The sequence below is a fragment of the Pipistrellus hanaki genome, assembly GCF_964339955.1.
Source record: "Pipistrellus hanaki genome assembly, chromosome: 5".
Classification (NCBI taxonomy): domain Eukaryota; kingdom Metazoa; phylum Chordata; class Mammalia; order Chiroptera; family Vespertilionidae; genus Pipistrellus; species Pipistrellus hanaki.
Window position 1 is genome coordinate 81,570,484 of NC_140507.1, and position 15,331 is coordinate 81,585,814.

The window sequence follows — 15,331 nt, forward strand, 5'->3', positions numbered from 1 at the left end:
AGCCCCGCCCCTTCCTGCGCGCCTCCACGTCCCCAAGTTGGTTCCGGGCTTGAGGCCTCCTCGCGAGTTCCTACGCAAGGTGCGTGGTGACGTCACGGAGACGCGGGCGCCATCCCGGAAGCGCGAGCAAGGCCTCCAGATGTGCAGGTGCCGCTGCCACCGACTCCGGGGGCCTGAGTTCGGGGTGGGACCGGGGCCGCCAGGACCGCTGGGGAGCCAGGCCAGGTCGGGCGCGGCCCCCAGGGCTGTCGCGGGGTGGGGCGTGCCACTGGACACTTCTGGGCACCTCTCTTGTACACAGGCCTCAGTTTCCCTGTATGTTCAGTGGATCCGGGTCCGGGGTGCAAGAGCTGGGGTCGCCTGTGTTCAGACTGGGCAGAGTCACCTAGAATCGAGCATTGCCCTGCTTAGGCCTGTTTCCCGCTTTGCAGGGGTGGGGCGTGAGGGTCTATGTCCGGGAGTGGGAGTCCCGCCCCCACTCCGGGGTTTTGCTAAGCTTGGGTGGCCAAATTATTTTGTTCAATGACCTGGGTGGAATCATGGCGCCTTGGCTCCTCGCCATTTGACCTTGGGCGACGGAGCCCACCAATGTTGAGCTTTAGTTGCTCTCGAAGGGGAACGATAGTGTCTGTGTTGTAGGGGAATTGGGAATTAAACTTACTCCTAGTCTTGGAAGCACCGGGGAGGCCTCCTCAAAACCCCAATTCCCACGTCAGTCCTAGGACTTCTTTATACTCCCCTTGGAGAAACAGCCTGCTCTATAGTTCAACTTTTTATCACTGTTGGAACCGTCACAGAGTGTAGTCTAAAAAGATTTAACTAAAAGGGATCAGCACTGTAAGATTCTGATTGTTTATTACCATTTTCTGGATGAAAAAACTGATTGAGGTGACCCTCCTGAGGTCACACAGCTTCTCTTTCTGCGTGTTTCCCTCATAAATATATTTGGAGCAGGGCCCAGGTCCTTTTTGGGGTCATTTCCACCCTTTTGTGATCCAGACTGTTAGTCAAGGAAGCCTTCTTGAGAGACAGCTGGGAGTGGAGGGATGTGCCTTGAATCCCTCACATCTGGAAGCCAGATACAGGAAAGAGCCCTACTTTGAAGCAGAACCATTTCCTGCAGGTCCAAATCCTGTGACTGCCAGACTTTAGCTACGGTTCTCCCCACCACACACACACACACACACACACACACACACACACACACACACAGGGCTCTGACCTTTGAGCCCAAATATCCTGTTTATACATGATCATGCTTGAAGTGTAGAGACTGGATGCCTGTGCCTGGCACATGGTCAGAGCTTAATAAACAGTGATACTGGCAGGGGGTAGGATTTCACCAGGTGTGGCAGCTTATTTCCAGAGGCAGGTGGGAGCTGCAACCTGCTAGCCAGATTCAGGGCACAAATACTCCTGGCCTCCATGATGTTTATTTGCTAACATTTGTAAATTAGACGATTTCACAGAGAAAAAAATCTCCATTTCCATTTGTTCCTGGAAAAGTCAGAAGTCTGTTAGGAAGCAATTGCTTAAAGAAGCTGCTGTGCTGTCATGGGTAGTAGATACTGAACACCTGTGCAGATTCATGACTTTGTAGATCCTGTGTACTATGTGCATTCTTGTGACTCAGGTTCATTGTCTGTGTGACAGTGGCCCAGTGGCTTAGTCTCTGAGCTTCAGTTTTCTCGAATATTAATAAGGGTAACAGTTCCCATGTATAAAGTTGTACCTTGTTTAGCTTAAAGTTGGTGCTCAGAGGAGGGTGGAGTAAGTGGAATCTGAAAGCCCTTTCTGATCCCTGTTAAATCTTTGCCAATGGCAAGTGGGCCTTTCTATTGGCCATTAAATGCGTGGGTCCAGAACCAAGCTATGTCAAAATTCTGGGTTTTTCCTGAAGCCCCCACCCCACAGGAGGGTCAGTGCTAACACTGTGGCCTTTCCTGCCCTGGCCCCCACCCACTGCAATGGTTATGTGTGCCAGGGAAGCTGAGCCACATAGTCATCTGAGTTGCTGGGGCCCAAAGCCTGGCTGCAAGTGCCTAAAATTCTTGGCTTTAATTTGGTGTTAAAATTCTAGCATCAGAGGGTTTGAAAGGTCTTGTTTGCCTCTGCCAAATGAAGTTCTGGTGACCCCTTGATGTGCGCCAGGTTCTGGGTTGGGCTCTGAAGACAGCAAACACGCAAGATACACAGGCCTTGACTCTCTTGGAACTGATACCGCTGTGGGATGAGAGGCAAACAGGTCAACTATGATTATTTCAGACAGAAATGAGCCAGTGAAGCAAAACAAGGTGGAGTGATGAAAGTGACCAAAGTAGGGGTACTCATCAAGGACTTCCTGGGAGAGAAGACCCTGGAGGTGGTGATGATCTAAGGGGGCAGCCAAGCATGTTCTAGCCGTGGGAACAGCAGGTGCAAAGGCCCTGAAGTAGGAATGGGCAAAGGCAGGGGAGGGTGTTGGTGGGAGGAGGCAGGCAGATCAGTGCAGGTTGAAGGTGCCATCGGCCTTGGGCACATTGACAGTGGGTGTGGAGAGATGGGATTCTGATGTACTTAGGTACAAGTTATAAATATGACCTCCTGCTGGAATTCTCAAAAACCCTGCATTCCCACGATGTCAACACTGAGGCTCAGGTGGCAAGACTGACTCACTTTAGCAGCCTGTGGGGTTCCCAGCCCCTTCTCTCTGTCCCATCTTCCCCAGTGCCTGATGCAGACCGAAGACTTTCTTCCTGCCTGTTTCAGGCAGTGGAGGAGGAAGAGATGGATCCCCCGGCCTCGGCCTCGAGGGTCTTCTGCAGCCGCATCCTGAGCATGGTGAATGTGGATGATGTCAACGCCATCATCCTGGCCCAGAAGAACATGTGAGTGGTGCCCACAGGGCACATTTAGAGTGGGCCCAGGTGTGGGAAGGAATCCATTTTGCCAACCAGCATTCTTGCCCTTGCCCACCCCTACCCAGACCTCACACTGGTGGTAAAAATGAAGGAAATGAGCAAAGCTTCTGGCTGATTCCAAACTAAATTTTTCCATGGCCTGAGGTGACGCCCTAGCACAGGAAACAGGGCTTTAGGATGGTTTTGCAGCTGTGGATGGCTTGGCAAAGACCACAGCAGCTCCTGGCCCAAGGCTAGGGTAGAAAGTTGGGAGGATAGGATGGGGATATAAGGTAGCTGGTGGGCTGACTTCCTGTTGGGAGCCTGGTGTCTCAGAGCCTAGACTGTCTGCAGAACACCTGGGGTCTCTTGGAGGGACCATGAAAGCCCTTTTGCTCTCCCTGGGCGTGGCACCATGGCTACTGCAGCCCCTTTCTGATTTGGCCTGATCTTTGGGGAGGAAGGGTGAACACAATCTTGGGACTTCATTTTTGTATTTTTTTTCTTTTAATCCTCACCCAAGAATATTTTTCCATTGATTTTTAGAGAGTGAAAGAGAGTGGGGAGGAGGAGAGAGAGATACATTGATTAGTTGCCTCCCACACGGGCCCCAATTGGGGCTGGGGCTCGAACCTGCAACTTAGGTACATGCTCTCAACTGGGAATTGAACCTGAGACTCTTCAGTCCATGGGCCGATGCTCTAATCATGAGCAAAACTGGCAAGAGCATTTTTGTGTCTTTAAGCCGAAGGTTCTTCCCTGCCTTTGGCCCAGCATGAACCTGATACTCCTATCTTCTTGCTCTGTGACAGGATTGCTGGGTATGTCTGGGTATCAATAATACTCCTCTTTCTCCCAGTTCTTTTTTAAAAAATATTTTTTTTATTGATTTCAGACAGGAAGGGAAAAAGAGATAGAAACATCAATGATGAGAGAGAATCATTGATCAGGTGCCTTCTGCACATCCCCCACTGGGGATCGAGCCCACAACCTGGCATGTGCCCTAACTGGGAATCAAACTGTGACCTGCTAGTCCACAGGTCAATGCTGGCTGGGCTTTCCTAGTTCTTTATGTCAGATTCAGACTTGACCCTGGAGAATTGCTGTGGTGAGGGGACACAAACCTTCCTGGCACCATGGTATCAGGGTTAGGCCAGAGAAACTACCTGAGGTTAAGGGAGTCAGAGAAGTCTGAGAGAGTGAAAGCTAACGAGAAAGGCACACTTGTATAGGGTTTTGAAGTTTGAATAGTAGTTTGCTACATGGCTCAATCAAGTAGAGCTTTGTAGGACAAGGGAATGGCACATAGAACAGGAAAAGGGCTTAGCATACCCAGTGGGCAGAGCCCTGGAGCCTGACCAGAAGCACTGGTGGCCTCTGCTACCAGGCTGGACCGCTTTGAGAAAACCAACGAGATGCTGGTGAACTTCAACAACCTATCAAACGCCCGCCTGCAGCAGATGAACGAGCGCTTCCTGCACCACACGAGGACCCTGACGGAGATGAAGCGGGACCTGGACAGCATCTTCCGCAGGATCAGGTACATACTTGGCGCCACTGGCCTCCGAGCCTCAGGTCCTCCCGTCTTCAATAGGGCCTCCACATAACGGAGTAAAGGGGAAATCCAACTCGCTTGTTTTTCAAGGCTTCCTCTTGCACTTAGCATCCAAGATATGAACTCTGGCATAAAAATCACAAAGTTTCTAAATTTTATTTATCTTGTGAAAAAAATGCAACATAGCACCAGACACATGATGCAAAAAGCCAGCCTCCTGGCCCGCTATCCCTCTACCCAGATTTTCTCTCAAGAAACATATCAGATTGCTGGGTTTTAAGGGATGGGAAGCCAGCATTTCTCATTGGGCCTCAGCCTGGCCCTAACACGGACACCCTCACCGAGGGTGGGAGTTTTGCAGGGCTGAGTGCCTGGGCCTCTCTCCAGTCCAGGAGCACCTGGGACAAGCAATGAGGGGAAAATTCCCACTACCCACTCACCCAGAGCTGACAGCAAGGGTTGCTAACTTGCATGTGGCCCAGCCTGTTCGCTCAAGGGGTTCAGCCTATCTGCCTTCTCTTGCCCTGCAGGACGCTGAAAGGCAAGCTGGCCAGGCAGTACCCAGAGGCCTTCAGCCGTAAGTGTCACCGAGGGTTCCTGTGCCCCATGTCTGATCTTTGCCACCTTTGGATGCCACCTTCTTCAGCCCAGGGCTGGCTTTTGGAAGGTCGCCTCAGGGGCTGGTGGGTAATGGGTCCAAAGAGTCCTGGGACAGGGGGCAGATGTGGGGGCGCTAGCCTGGCCTTCAAGGCAACTGTGGAGCCGGTGCTGGGACCAGGGTCCCCTCTCTGGGGGGAGGTGGCAGGGACAAGAACAATAGCAATCCTTACCCCAGTGAGTGCTACATCCCTACACATAGGCTGTTACCATCACCAGCTATGAGGTGGGGACCGCATCCCCATTTCACATGGCGAAACTGAGGGCCAGAGGGGCACCTGCTTGTCAGAGGAAACGGTGTTCCCTTACACTGAGCCTCAGTTTACCCCAGGTGCTAAATGGGCCAACAGCTTCTACCCCACAGAATACCAGAGGTAGAGGCAATGCCATTGCCATCGGCCCCAATTTATCGAGGAGGGAGCTAAGGCAAGGGCAGGTGAGGGGCCTGACTCAGGTGACACAGTAGAGGGCAGAGCCAGGCTCAGGCTTGACCCCAGGACCCATATCAGCCTGATCCAGGGAACCTGAGTCCTTGCCTCACTTTGGAGGCCTCTCATCTGCCTGAGCCTCAGTTCCCTCTGTTGTAAAATGGATGAAGTCACGCCCCATGGCAGGGTGGGTGGGGGTTGCTGTCAGGGTGGTGGTGGGAGGAGGGGTCATAGGTGCAGTTAATCGCGGTGACTAAGTCAACACTGGGCCACCTCCCCGCAGACGTCCCAGAGGCATCCCTCCTGGAGGATGATGATGAAGACCCCATCCCACCCAGCATCACGACCACCATTGCCACCTCGGAACAGAGCACAGGTTCCTGTGACACGAGCCCAGATACCATCTCACCCCCCCTCAGCCCTGGATTCGAGGACCTGTCCCAAATCCAGCCCAACTCCCCTGCCTTCAATGACCACGGTCAGATGGATGATAAGCAGATGCCGGGCCAGTAGCTGTTCCCAGGCACTCCAAGGGGTTCCAGGTCTCTCCAGGTGTCTGAGGTGGCAGCAGATAACCCTGCCTGGAAACGGTCAGCTTTGCCACCCTATTCTGGCATCCAGGGCCCCCTGGGGGATAAGGCTCCCTCCCAGCATTGTGGAATTCTGGGGAATCTGTCATTCTCACTCCTTCACTGAGGCTGTTTTTCTCCTGCAGACCCTCTGCCGGGCCAGGGGATGAGCAGCCAGCTGGAGTTGTTGGGCTGGGCACAAGGAATCTTTTCCAGAGCCAGGCCTGAGGTCTGCTCTGAACAACACTTAAAGGTTCCCAAAGACAACAGCCAGATATCCCCTGTCTCACCACCAACTAGTGGACAGACACTAGCATGCCTCAGTTCACTCCCACACCTACTAATTCTGGTCTCCCTGTCCCTTCCTCCAAGGAAAGTCTTAAATACTTTCTCCGATCAGTATCTCGAGGAGGTTTCTGAAACAGTTGTAGAAAGCTCAAGACCATCCACTCAGCCCCAAGTGTGATAAAAGCCCACATTTGTCTGACCAAAGGTGTGAGCCCCGAGGGCCCTGCAGATCTCTCCCAGGGCCTCCGTGAAGCCAGCCACCTTGGAAAACAGAATTTAACAGAATATTTTTGTATCCGATGTTTACAGATGCTGTTGGGAAGTTATCAATAAAAAGACTAAAAAGAGAAGGGTGTGTACCCAGCAGTGGCTTCCTTCCTTCCATCCTTATGTCCATCAGCTCAGAAGGGGGACAAGTGCTGGAAGTGGGACAGGAGGGGGTGCAGCCATAACCACCCAGGTTCCTATAACCATTGCTCCAACACCATTTCTTTACCTCAGCGATTCCCAGCCTTTTTCATCTCATGGCACACATAAACTAATACTAAAATTCTGGGCACAACATAAAGTATATTTTTGCCAGTATGAAAAAAAATGTTTTAAAAATTCTTGTGGCACAGGTGTTGAAAATCACTGCATACTTTACCTTCTTGAATAATTCCTCCAGCTTTCAGTTGCAGGGTAGGCTCCTCAGGGAACTGAGATTGTCCCTTTCCCCATTAGAAACTCAGAGTCCTTGAGTCTTTGAAGCACTTGCTTTTGCCTGACCCATAGGGGCACTGGGAAGAGTTCAAAGAAATGAAGAGGTACGCTGCCAAACCCACAAGTAACTTCTAGGTCCTCACCTCTTTCATTCGCCCTCCACTTTTTAGCCATCCGGGAGTCCGCTAGGTCTCACCTTGTTTTCTTTTTTTCTTTTTTTAAAGTATAAAGTATAATATTTTTAAATTTAATATATTTTTATTGATTTCAGAGAGCAAGGGAGGAGAGAGAGAAACATCAATGAGAGTCATTGATTGGCTGCCTCCTGCACGCTCCCTACTGGGAATCGATCCCGAAATCCAGGCATGTGCCCTTGGCCGGAATCGAACCCAGAACCCTTCAGTCTGCAGGCTGAAGTTCTATCCACTGAGCCAAGCCAGCTAAGGCTAAATATATATAATATATTTTATTGATTTTTTTACACAATGGAAGAGAGAGGGATAGTTAGAAACATCCATGAGAGAGAATCATCCATCAGCTGCCTCTTGCACACCCCCTACTGGGGATGTGCCCGCAACCAAGGTACATGCTCTTGACCGAAATAGAACCTGGGACCCTTCAGTTCCCAGGCCAACGCTCTACCCACTGAGCCAAACCGGCTATATTTTAAAATTGATTTAGAGATACAGGGAGAGAAACATCCATGTGAGACAGAAACATTGATTTGTTGCTTCTTAATCGCGGGATGGAACCCACAACCTGGGCATGTGCCCTGACCCAAAATCCAACCTGCGAACCTTCTGCGCACAGCAAATCGCTCAATCAAGGGAGCCACACCGGCCAGGACCCCACCCCATTTCCTTGAGCCGATGCACCAATCCTACCTGTTCTCCCCGCTCCCAGGCGCACCGCGGCCAGAAAGTTTTAGAATAACTGGCTCCGGGTGTCAGGTACCTACGTGGCTCCCGAGGGTCCCACGCCTCCTACCTTTCCTGCTACACCCCGCTTCCTGTACCCGCTTCCTATCCTCTGCTTAATGCCTCGATTTAGCACAAAAGTCTACTCCGCCCAATAAATACTCCAGTTCCCAGATCGCCGGATTTTCCTTCAGCCGACCCTGAACCCGCGTGTGGGAACACCTGGTAAAAACACCCGCTTAAGTGCGGCAGACAGCTTAGGTGAGCCGCGGCGGAAGTGCACACCGGAAGCAGGTGAGCGCCACTCCCGGAAGCAGGTGAGCGGCACTCCGGGCTTCGTTCTCCCGCACACCACTCGGCGGCGGGGCGGGGCACGACGCGCGGCGCGAATTGTGACGCAGGCGTGCAGCGTGCTCAGTGCGCAGGCGCTCTCGGAGGCGATTCGGCAGTTTCCGGTTCCGCCGTCCTCTTTCTCGTCAACGAGGCGGCGGAGCAGGTTGGTGGTAGTGTCCGTGCGGGTCCGCGTCGTGTCGGGGTCGAGCGGGAGGTACGGGGCCGAGGCGGCGGAGGAGACGGTCCATCCGAATCCGTTCGTGCCGGCAGGGCTCCGCGGGCCAGCTACGTAGCGCGTATTGGGCCAGGGTTCTGGCCCCCAGGAGGCGAACCGGCCTTTGGGAGGATGGCTTGCCCGCGCCGCCGGCTTAAGGAATTTGACGGGGCCTGGAGGTGGCGGGAGGGGGGAGGAGGGAGCGGGAATCCGAACCAAGTTAATGCGAGGGATAGTAAGCTTGTAACTTTTCTCTGTACTTTAAAAGTATTAAGACCTTCACCCGCATCCCCTAAGTAGGGTTCCCATCTATCTCCTTTTCTACATTTGTAAAGAAGAATCCGGTAGTGTCCACGTTGTAGGTGTGTTTTTTTGAAAATGAAAACAAATGCCTGTTTAAACAAGTATGTGGCACCTGGTTGGCAGATAGGTTGGAGCAAAGCAAGAGGTGTGGTCGAAGAAGTTTGGGGGTAACTGAGAAGGAAGCCAGAGTGAGGATTAGCTATAGTTAGAGAAGAGAGGACCTGGATGGATGGGAATGACTATTAAGATGCGATTCCCACCCAAACTGCAGGAAGGATATCTTGTAGAGATGTGGTTAGGGGATTGATGGAACCTCCAGATCACACTTGGGGGAAATGTGTGAGGCAAAATGGTGCCCTGGCCAGGTACTTCTCGTTGCAGGGATGGAAGGTTACAGGCACTGGGGCGGGCCTACATTGGGCTCCATGAAGGGACAGCACTGGCAGTCAGGGCTTAGGCAGGCTAGCTCAAAATGCTCAGGCCTGACCGTACTCCCCACTTTGTTTCAGCCTCCCCAGCAGACGCAGAAATGCAGATCTTTGTGAAGACCCTGACTGGCAAGACCATCACCCTTGAGGTTGAGCCCAGTGACACCATTGAGAATGTCAAAGCTAAAATCCAAGACAAGGAGGGTAAGTTTGTGTAGCTATGGGTGCTGAAGCTTTGCCAATGCTGCTGCTGCGTAATTTCAGGAAGGCATTTTTATCTCTATCTGGGTTTCCCCTCTGGAAGATTGGGGTTGATGGTGGAGAAGGCGGGGAAATGGGAGGAAAGAGGGAGGGTGATGCTCGTCAGAGCTTCAGTAACTGAGTTTCTCTCAATCCCCAGGCATCCCACCTGACCAGCAGCGTCTGATTTTTGCGGGCAAACAACTAGAGGATGGGCGCACTCTCTCAGACTACAACATTCAGAAAGGTATTGAGTGTGTGTTGGCTGAACAGGACCCCAGAAAACCTGGGGTGGAACATAGTCGGCAGTGGTTTTTATGTTTTTGTCTTTTTGTTTATTCTCACCGAGGGTAGTTTTCCCCTTGGTTTTTAGAGAAGGGAAGGGAGAGGGAAGAGAGAGACTTTGATTGGTTGCCTTCCCCACACACCCCAATCGGGGGCAGGGAAGGAACCCGAAAACCAGGTATGTGCCCGAGACCCTCCAGTGCGCGGCTGATGCTCTCACCATTGAACAACACTGTCCAGGGCTGTTTTGTCTTTTTAAGCTTCACCTGAAGACATGCTTGTTTGGTTTTTTGTTAATCCTCACCCTGGGATATTTTCCCCATTGACTTTTAGAGTGGAAGAGGTGGGAGGGGCTGTGTTGATCTGTTGCCTTCCCATATACACCCGAAACTTAATTATTGGCACGACCAAGAATCAAGCCTGTAGCCTTTTAGTGTAGGGGATGAAGCTCCAACCAACTGAGCCACATTGGCCAGGGCAGAGGGGTGTGGTCCTAAAGGTGAGGATCAGAGATGGGGGAGGCTTGCTGATCTTCACCCGAGGATATACCCTGTTTCCCCGAAAATAAGACTGTCTTATGTTAATTTTTTCTCCCAAAGTTGTGCTAGGTCTTATTTTCAGGGGATGTCTTATCTTTCCATGTGCTAGGTCTTATTTTTGGAGGATGTCTTATTTTCGGGGAAACACGGTAGTTCTTGTTGATTTTTAGAGTGGAAAGAAGCGGGGAGAGACATAGATACAGATGTGAGACACATGGATGCGGTTGCCTTCCGCACTTACCCTCATCCAGGGCTGGTGATCGCGCTTGCAGTCCAGGAGCTGATGCTCTATCTACTGAGCAAATGGGCTAGGGCCACCTTTTCTTTTTTAAAACGTGGTTGGTTGGTTGGTTGGTTGGTTTGTTTTTAATCTTAACTACTATAAAGGAAATAGTGTCACTTTGCAACAACAAGCTTTAACTATTCTGCCTAGCAAAAATAAAAGGTCAGCCTCACACCACTTAGAAATTACCTTACCAGTTGGGAATCCAGCTGGACAGCATTGTTGGCTTTTTCTTTTTTTTCTTTTTTTTTAATTAGTAATAATCGCATTGTAGTAATAATTGGCTACAGTACTGCCACTGCACAAAGCTGTGTTGGCATTTATTAGCCTCAGACTCTGAGCACTGGTGTGGCCATCACACAAAGGCTCTGCCCTGCATCAGCGGGCCAGGAACTGGGCCCGGGTGAGTCATTGCCTCTCCCCAACCCTCTTTTCCTACAGAGTCCACCCTGCACTTGGTGCTTCGTCTGAGGGGTGGCATCATCGAACCCTCCCTCCGCCAGCTCGCGCAAAAGTACAACTGCGACAAGATGATCTGCCGCAAGTAAGCATGCTTGGGGGTGGGGCCTGGTGAGAGGGGACAGGTGCCCTGACCAATCCTTCCTTTCTGTGCTCAGGTGCTACGCCCGCCTGCACCCCCGTGCTGTCAACTGCCGCAAGAAGAAGTGTGGCCACACCAACAACCTGCGCCCCAAGAAGAAGGTTAAATAAGGCCCCTCCCCAACCTTGGGTCCACAGGGCAGCCTTCTATCTGAACCCTGTGATGCTAGGGCCTCAATAAAGTTTCTCTTTTGTTGACTGGAGCAGTAACTCGTGTCCATGTGGCTGGTCTGTCCTGTGGGGAAGGTGGCCGGTGTGGGTATCTCCCTTAGGGACTCCCTGTTCTGTGAGTCCTTGTGTATTCAGGTGTGGATGGGTTCCCCACCTACTAGGAAACACCTGTTCTCAGTTTTGAATCTTAGAAGCACTCGGGCCCCACTTGATGATTTTGGAGGAGTAAGCCTTTGTTTTTCACAGCTTTGTATGATGCTTCTGCAAGTCAGGTGAGGGCTAGACGCCCTGAGAAGGCCATGCTTTCTTGGGACAACTGGGGCTTGGTGTATGTGACAACCCAGGCCTGGAAAATGTCAGAATAGCGGAGACCTGCAGTGCTAGCTAATGCTGGAATCTCAGTCATTCTACATCTCAGTTCAGCTTCATCCCTCAAACTACAAACATCTCATGTGCCAGGTGACCACCATTTTAATGATCTTCCCATTTCCACCCCTGGAGAAGGAAGCGTCTGCTCAAACTGGTGAATCCAGCAGAAAGCTTGGAGGCCACCTAAGTGCTTAATATGAGGCCCTGTGGCCTCACCTCTGCCCAATACTGCCTTCAGATTATTTATGACAGGGGTCTTCAAACTACGGCCCTCGGGCCACACGCGGCCCGCAGAGGAGTCTGATCTGCCCGCCAGGTTTTTTGGGCAGTGAGCGCAGCCGAGGTGTTACAGTAGGAATTAGTAGTTCATATAGTCCGGCCCTCCAGCTCTCTGAGGGACCGTGATCTGGCCCCCACTTTAAAAAGTTTGAGGACCCCTGATTTATGAGGTCTTACCACAGTCAAATAAAGTCTGGGCCTACTTCTAATGTCAAACTGCATTGAAATTCCACTCTTATCACAGCCTTGTGGGACTATACGATGGGAAATCAGTTTTGTGTGAGGTCGGTATGTGGATAAAAGGAAATATGTGTTGACATAGCATAATAAAACGCTTACAAATCCAGAGATAGCCTTGCTATGCTACACATTTAAGAGCAAATGAAAGAAGGCAGAACAAGGGTGGGGTGGGGATGAGGTGTCCCCAGTCTTCCAGTTTCCCAGCTCCGGTGGTTTCCCGTTTGGCCGGCCGCTGGCTGAGATCCAGAGACCTCCGGGCCTACAGGGGGCGCTTATCGCAATCGCAGCAGAGCAGCCACCCAGGCGTGGCCAGGTCTGAGCAGTCATGATAACCGCCAAGGCTGAGGCTGAGTCAGCGGTCCCCTCGGTGCCCGAAACAGGAGCAGTCAGAGGAGACCCAGAGGTCCAGGAACCGACGTGGCCTTGGGTGAGCCCGGGGCCCGAGCAGGAACGGGTGCGGGGCGGGTAGTACCGGTTCGGGAGCGCCGGCTTCATGCCCAGCCATGCCCCCTGCTCCGCAGAAAGATGCCCCGATCCGGGCGCTGGTGCAGCGCATCCACCAGTTGCAGGCTGAGCGTGCGCAGGCCTTCCGCCGCCTGGAGGAGTAAGTGGCAGCGCCGGGGTCGCAGGGTTCGGTCCCCTTCCTGCTCCGGAGGTAGGCGTGCCCGGAGCCAGAGCTGGGGCCCAGGCGGGGTGGGGTTTGCGAGATGACTCGGGGGTGTATCTCCACTTCCCCAGATCCCACCTAGTGGGGTGTCTCTCCCTTCCCCAAGCGCAGCGGAGAGTGTCTTGGGTTCCTCTGCAGGAATCATCATCCTCCACACGGGTCCAGGCACACTTGGGGGGGGGGGGGGCAGTGTAGGGCTTTCAGGTGGCCGATGCGGGTGCAGGGCCTGTGAGCCTGGAGGCGTGGCCTCAGTACCCATCCTGCCGCAGAGGCCACCACCAGTACCTGCGCAGCGGCCCTCCACACGACTTCCCGAGCTACCGGCTCACAGTGCACGAGGTGACCCAGGCCTTCGCCGCTGCCTCCCGGGAGGTGCTGGCGGTGGAGGCCGAGCTGGCCGGCCCTAGAGCGCAGCCGCTGCTCGCCGGCCATGTGCGAAGCCTGCAAGAGCTGGAGCAGACGCGCCTGGCTACGGTGAGGCCCTGCCCCCTACTCTAAACGGAATCTCTCCCTCCCTCGGTGGCCTGCTGGGTCCACTCTGGGCCACGTGGTCGAAAGGCCAGATGATTCCAGTCCCTGTTCCTGGAGTCCCGCCCCCACCTCAATCTTCCACTAAGGCTTCATTTGAGATCTCCCACCTCCTGGTCTCCACCTGTCCGCAGAGTTTCATTCCAGGTTTTTAGTCCCAGAACATGTCCGTCCATCCCAGTCCCTCCTCCCAGAGTAAGGTGACCAGACATCCCGATTTTTAACAATTTGTCCCGCGTCCTGCGGCGTTTTAAAAAAGTCCCGATCTCTTAAAACTCCGCGGGACGCGGGACAAATTGTTAAAAACCGTGCGTCTGGTCACCTTATCCCAGAGTAACCCTGTCCTGGATGACCTGCACCCGCCCACACAACGCTCCTCCCTCTGGCTATTCTTAATGCTTCAGGTCCAGTCTTCAACTCCCATATGGGCAATGTGGTCTCTGCCTCCCCCCCCCCCCCCAGTAACCTTAGACCCTAGCCTAGGTTCTGGACCTACACCTTCCCTAGGGTTCCCGGGGCTGGGTACTCTGCCTCCACAGCCAATCCTGCTGAGATACACTGTTCCCAGGCCAAGTCCAGTCAAAGCCACACGCATATCACCTTCTACACAGGGATTTCCGGATCACCCACACTTGCTTTGAACATCCCAGTCCTAGTCTAGGTTTCTGACCTACTTCTACCCTGGGATTATAGCATCCAGAGACACCCCCCCCCCCCCCCCCAAGACCATGAGGCCCCACCTCCTGTGCCCCTGCAGCCAATATCTGGCTGACTGCGAGTCCCACCCCATGCCAAGTGCCAAGGTGCGGCCTACCCAGGTCTCTAAACTGAATCCCGGGCTCCTCCCCTTTGCTGCTTCTCTGGTTGTCTTTTCCTGATGTGTGTGTGGGAGGGCAGGGGTGGCCTCTGCCTGCAGTGATATCCTCCCTGCTGCCTCCCCCCACCCCTGAACCAGGTGGCCCTGCTGCAAATGATGGGAGCACAAGAGCTCACAGGGCAGGACGACACGCTGCAGGTGCACCAGCTGAAGATGAAGTGAGTGCCTCTTCCCAGTGGGCGGGCCATGCTAGATTTGCACACGGTCCAGGTGCTCACTCCCAACCAAGTATGCCCTGGGGCTGGCACCGTCAGACCCTACGGGTGTGCACACTGGAGTTCACACCTGGTGGTTCCCAGACACACAGCACATTCCCCTGGTGCACACACTCTCCCATTTCCATACCGGACTCTATTCATTTCCGGGAAAGCTGCACGTCTCAGACACACCAACCCCACTCATGTGGCTGGACGTACAGCGTGGACACGGTCACCCAGACCCCACCAAGCACAAACCTACACATTCCTGCCCTCACCCCCCAAACACATCCCGTCGAAATGTGCCAGTCACATTATACACCCTCCTGACAGCACCCACCCACCGAGATGGCCTATTCTCTCTGCCCACTGTCACCTACAGGCACACCCCTGCTCCCGGGCACCCACATGGCCCTCCTGGCTCCTAATGCTACCTAGAAGCTTGGTGGTGGGCAGAGGGCCCAGGGCTTGCCAGTGGAGGTCCACTTGCCCCGTCTGGGTTTTATTTATAGCTCCCATCCACTTTTATAGGGTAATTAAAACCATGGAAGCTATCAGCGAGGTTCTCCAGGACCTCAGGTTCGATGCAGAATCTGCTGAGTGACGGTGACTCCCCAGGGACCCGCTGAGGGAGATGGGAAATGAGTCAGGTGGCGCCCAGCTCTGACTGCGAGGCTGGATAAGCTGGAACCTCACGGGGCTGTGGACCTTCCCCCTCCATGAGGTCACCTCTGCTCCCCAATAAAGAAACCTTCATCTGCAACCGCTCTACCATCTCTGCAT

The 15,331-nt window shown here is 53.2% G+C and overlaps 3 protein-coding genes across 10 annotated transcripts; all 3 read left to right on the forward strand.

The window, feature by feature from the left end:
- Positions 1 to 5: 5 nt before the first annotated feature.
- On the forward strand, positions 6 to 6,726 carry KXD1 (KxDL motif containing 1). 6 transcript variants are annotated; one of them, XM_084884730.1, is made up of 5 exons: positions 6 to 147; positions 2,708 to 2,867; positions 4,267 to 4,419; positions 4,965 to 5,011; positions 5,803 to 6,726. In XM_084884730.1, exons 2-5 carry the CDS (start codon positions 2,767 to 2,769, stop codon positions 6,030 to 6,032), a joined length of 531 nt encoding a protein of 176 aa, XP_084740856.1. In that variant the 5' UTR covers positions 6 to 147; positions 2,708 to 2,766; the 3' UTR covers positions 6,033 to 6,726. The 6 variants fall into 6 exon arrangements, with proteins under 6 accessions (XP_084740856.1, XP_084740859.1, XP_084740858.1 ...); XM_084884733.1 differs by having other exon boundaries at positions 7 to 147; positions 2,749 to 2,867; XM_084884732.1 differs by having other exon boundaries at positions 87 to 225.
- Positions 6,727 to 7,667: 941 nt separating this feature from the next.
- On the forward strand, positions 7,668 to 11,423 carry UBA52 (ubiquitin A-52 residue ribosomal protein fusion product 1). Of its 3 annotated transcripts, none has more exons than XM_084884743.1 (5): positions 7,668 to 8,491; positions 9,355 to 9,477; positions 9,674 to 9,760; positions 11,062 to 11,164; positions 11,238 to 11,423. In XM_084884743.1, the coding sequence occupies exons 2-5, from the start codon at positions 9,375 to 9,377 to the stop codon at positions 11,329 to 11,331; spliced, it is 387 nt and encodes a 128-aa protein (XP_084740869.1). In that variant the 5' UTR covers positions 7,668 to 8,491; positions 9,355 to 9,374; the 3' UTR covers positions 11,332 to 11,423. The 3 variants fall into 3 exon arrangements, with proteins under 3 accessions (XP_084740869.1, XP_084740870.1, XP_084740871.1); XM_084884744.1 differs by having other exon boundaries at positions 8,435 to 8,542; XM_084884745.1 differs by lacking the exon at positions 7,668 to 8,491 and adding an exon at positions 8,816 to 8,904.
- Positions 11,424 to 12,358: 935 nt separating this feature from the next.
- REX1BD (required for excision 1-B domain containing) lies at positions 12,359 to 15,311 on the forward strand. Its single transcript, XM_084884740.1, has 5 exons — positions 12,359 to 12,706; positions 12,801 to 12,883; positions 13,216 to 13,420; positions 14,430 to 14,509; positions 15,080 to 15,311. The coding sequence occupies exons 1-5, from the start codon at positions 12,605 to 12,607 to the stop codon at positions 15,150 to 15,152; spliced, it is 543 nt and encodes a 180-aa protein (XP_084740866.1). The 5' UTR covers positions 12,359 to 12,604; the 3' UTR covers positions 15,153 to 15,311.
- The last annotated feature ends 20 nt before the right edge of the window (positions 15,312 to 15,331 follow it).

Excerpts from the sequence above, each read along its gene's own strand:
- KXD1 (XM_084884729.1), top strand. The coding sequence starts at position 2,551 with ATGTACTTAGGTACAAGTTATAAATATGACCTCCTGCTGGAATTCTCA. Across the intron at positions 2,868-4,266 it reads ATCCTGGCCCAGAAGAACAT|GCTGGACCGCTTTGAGAAAA; the intron begins GTGAGTGGTGCC and ends CTCTGCTACCAG. Across the intron at positions 4,420-4,964 it reads AGCATCTTCCGCAGGATCAG|GACGCTGAAAGGCAAGCTGG; the intron begins GTACATACTTGG and ends CTTGCCCTGCAG.
- UBA52 (XM_084884743.1), top strand. The coding sequence starts at position 9,375 with ATGCAGATCTTTGTGAAGACCCTGACTGGCAAGACCATCACCCTTGAG. Across the intron at positions 9,478-9,673 it reads TAAAATCCAAGACAAGGAGG|GCATCCCACCTGACCAGCAG; the intron begins GTAAGTTTGTGT and ends CTCAATCCCCAG. Across the intron at positions 9,761-11,061 it reads AGACTACAACATTCAGAAAG|AGTCCACCCTGCACTTGGTG; the intron begins GTATTGAGTGTG and ends CTTTTCCTACAG.
- REX1BD (XM_084884740.1), top strand. The coding sequence starts at position 12,605 with ATGATAACCGCCAAGGCTGAGGCTGAGTCAGCGGTCCCCTCGGTGCCC. Across the intron at positions 12,707-12,800 it reads AGGAACCGACGTGGCCTTGG|AAAGATGCCCCGATCCGGGC; the intron begins GTGAGCCCGGGG and ends CCTGCTCCGCAG. Across the intron at positions 14,510-15,079 it reads GTGCACCAGCTGAAGATGAA|GGTAATTAAAACCATGGAAG; the intron begins GTGAGTGCCTCT and ends CCACTTTTATAG.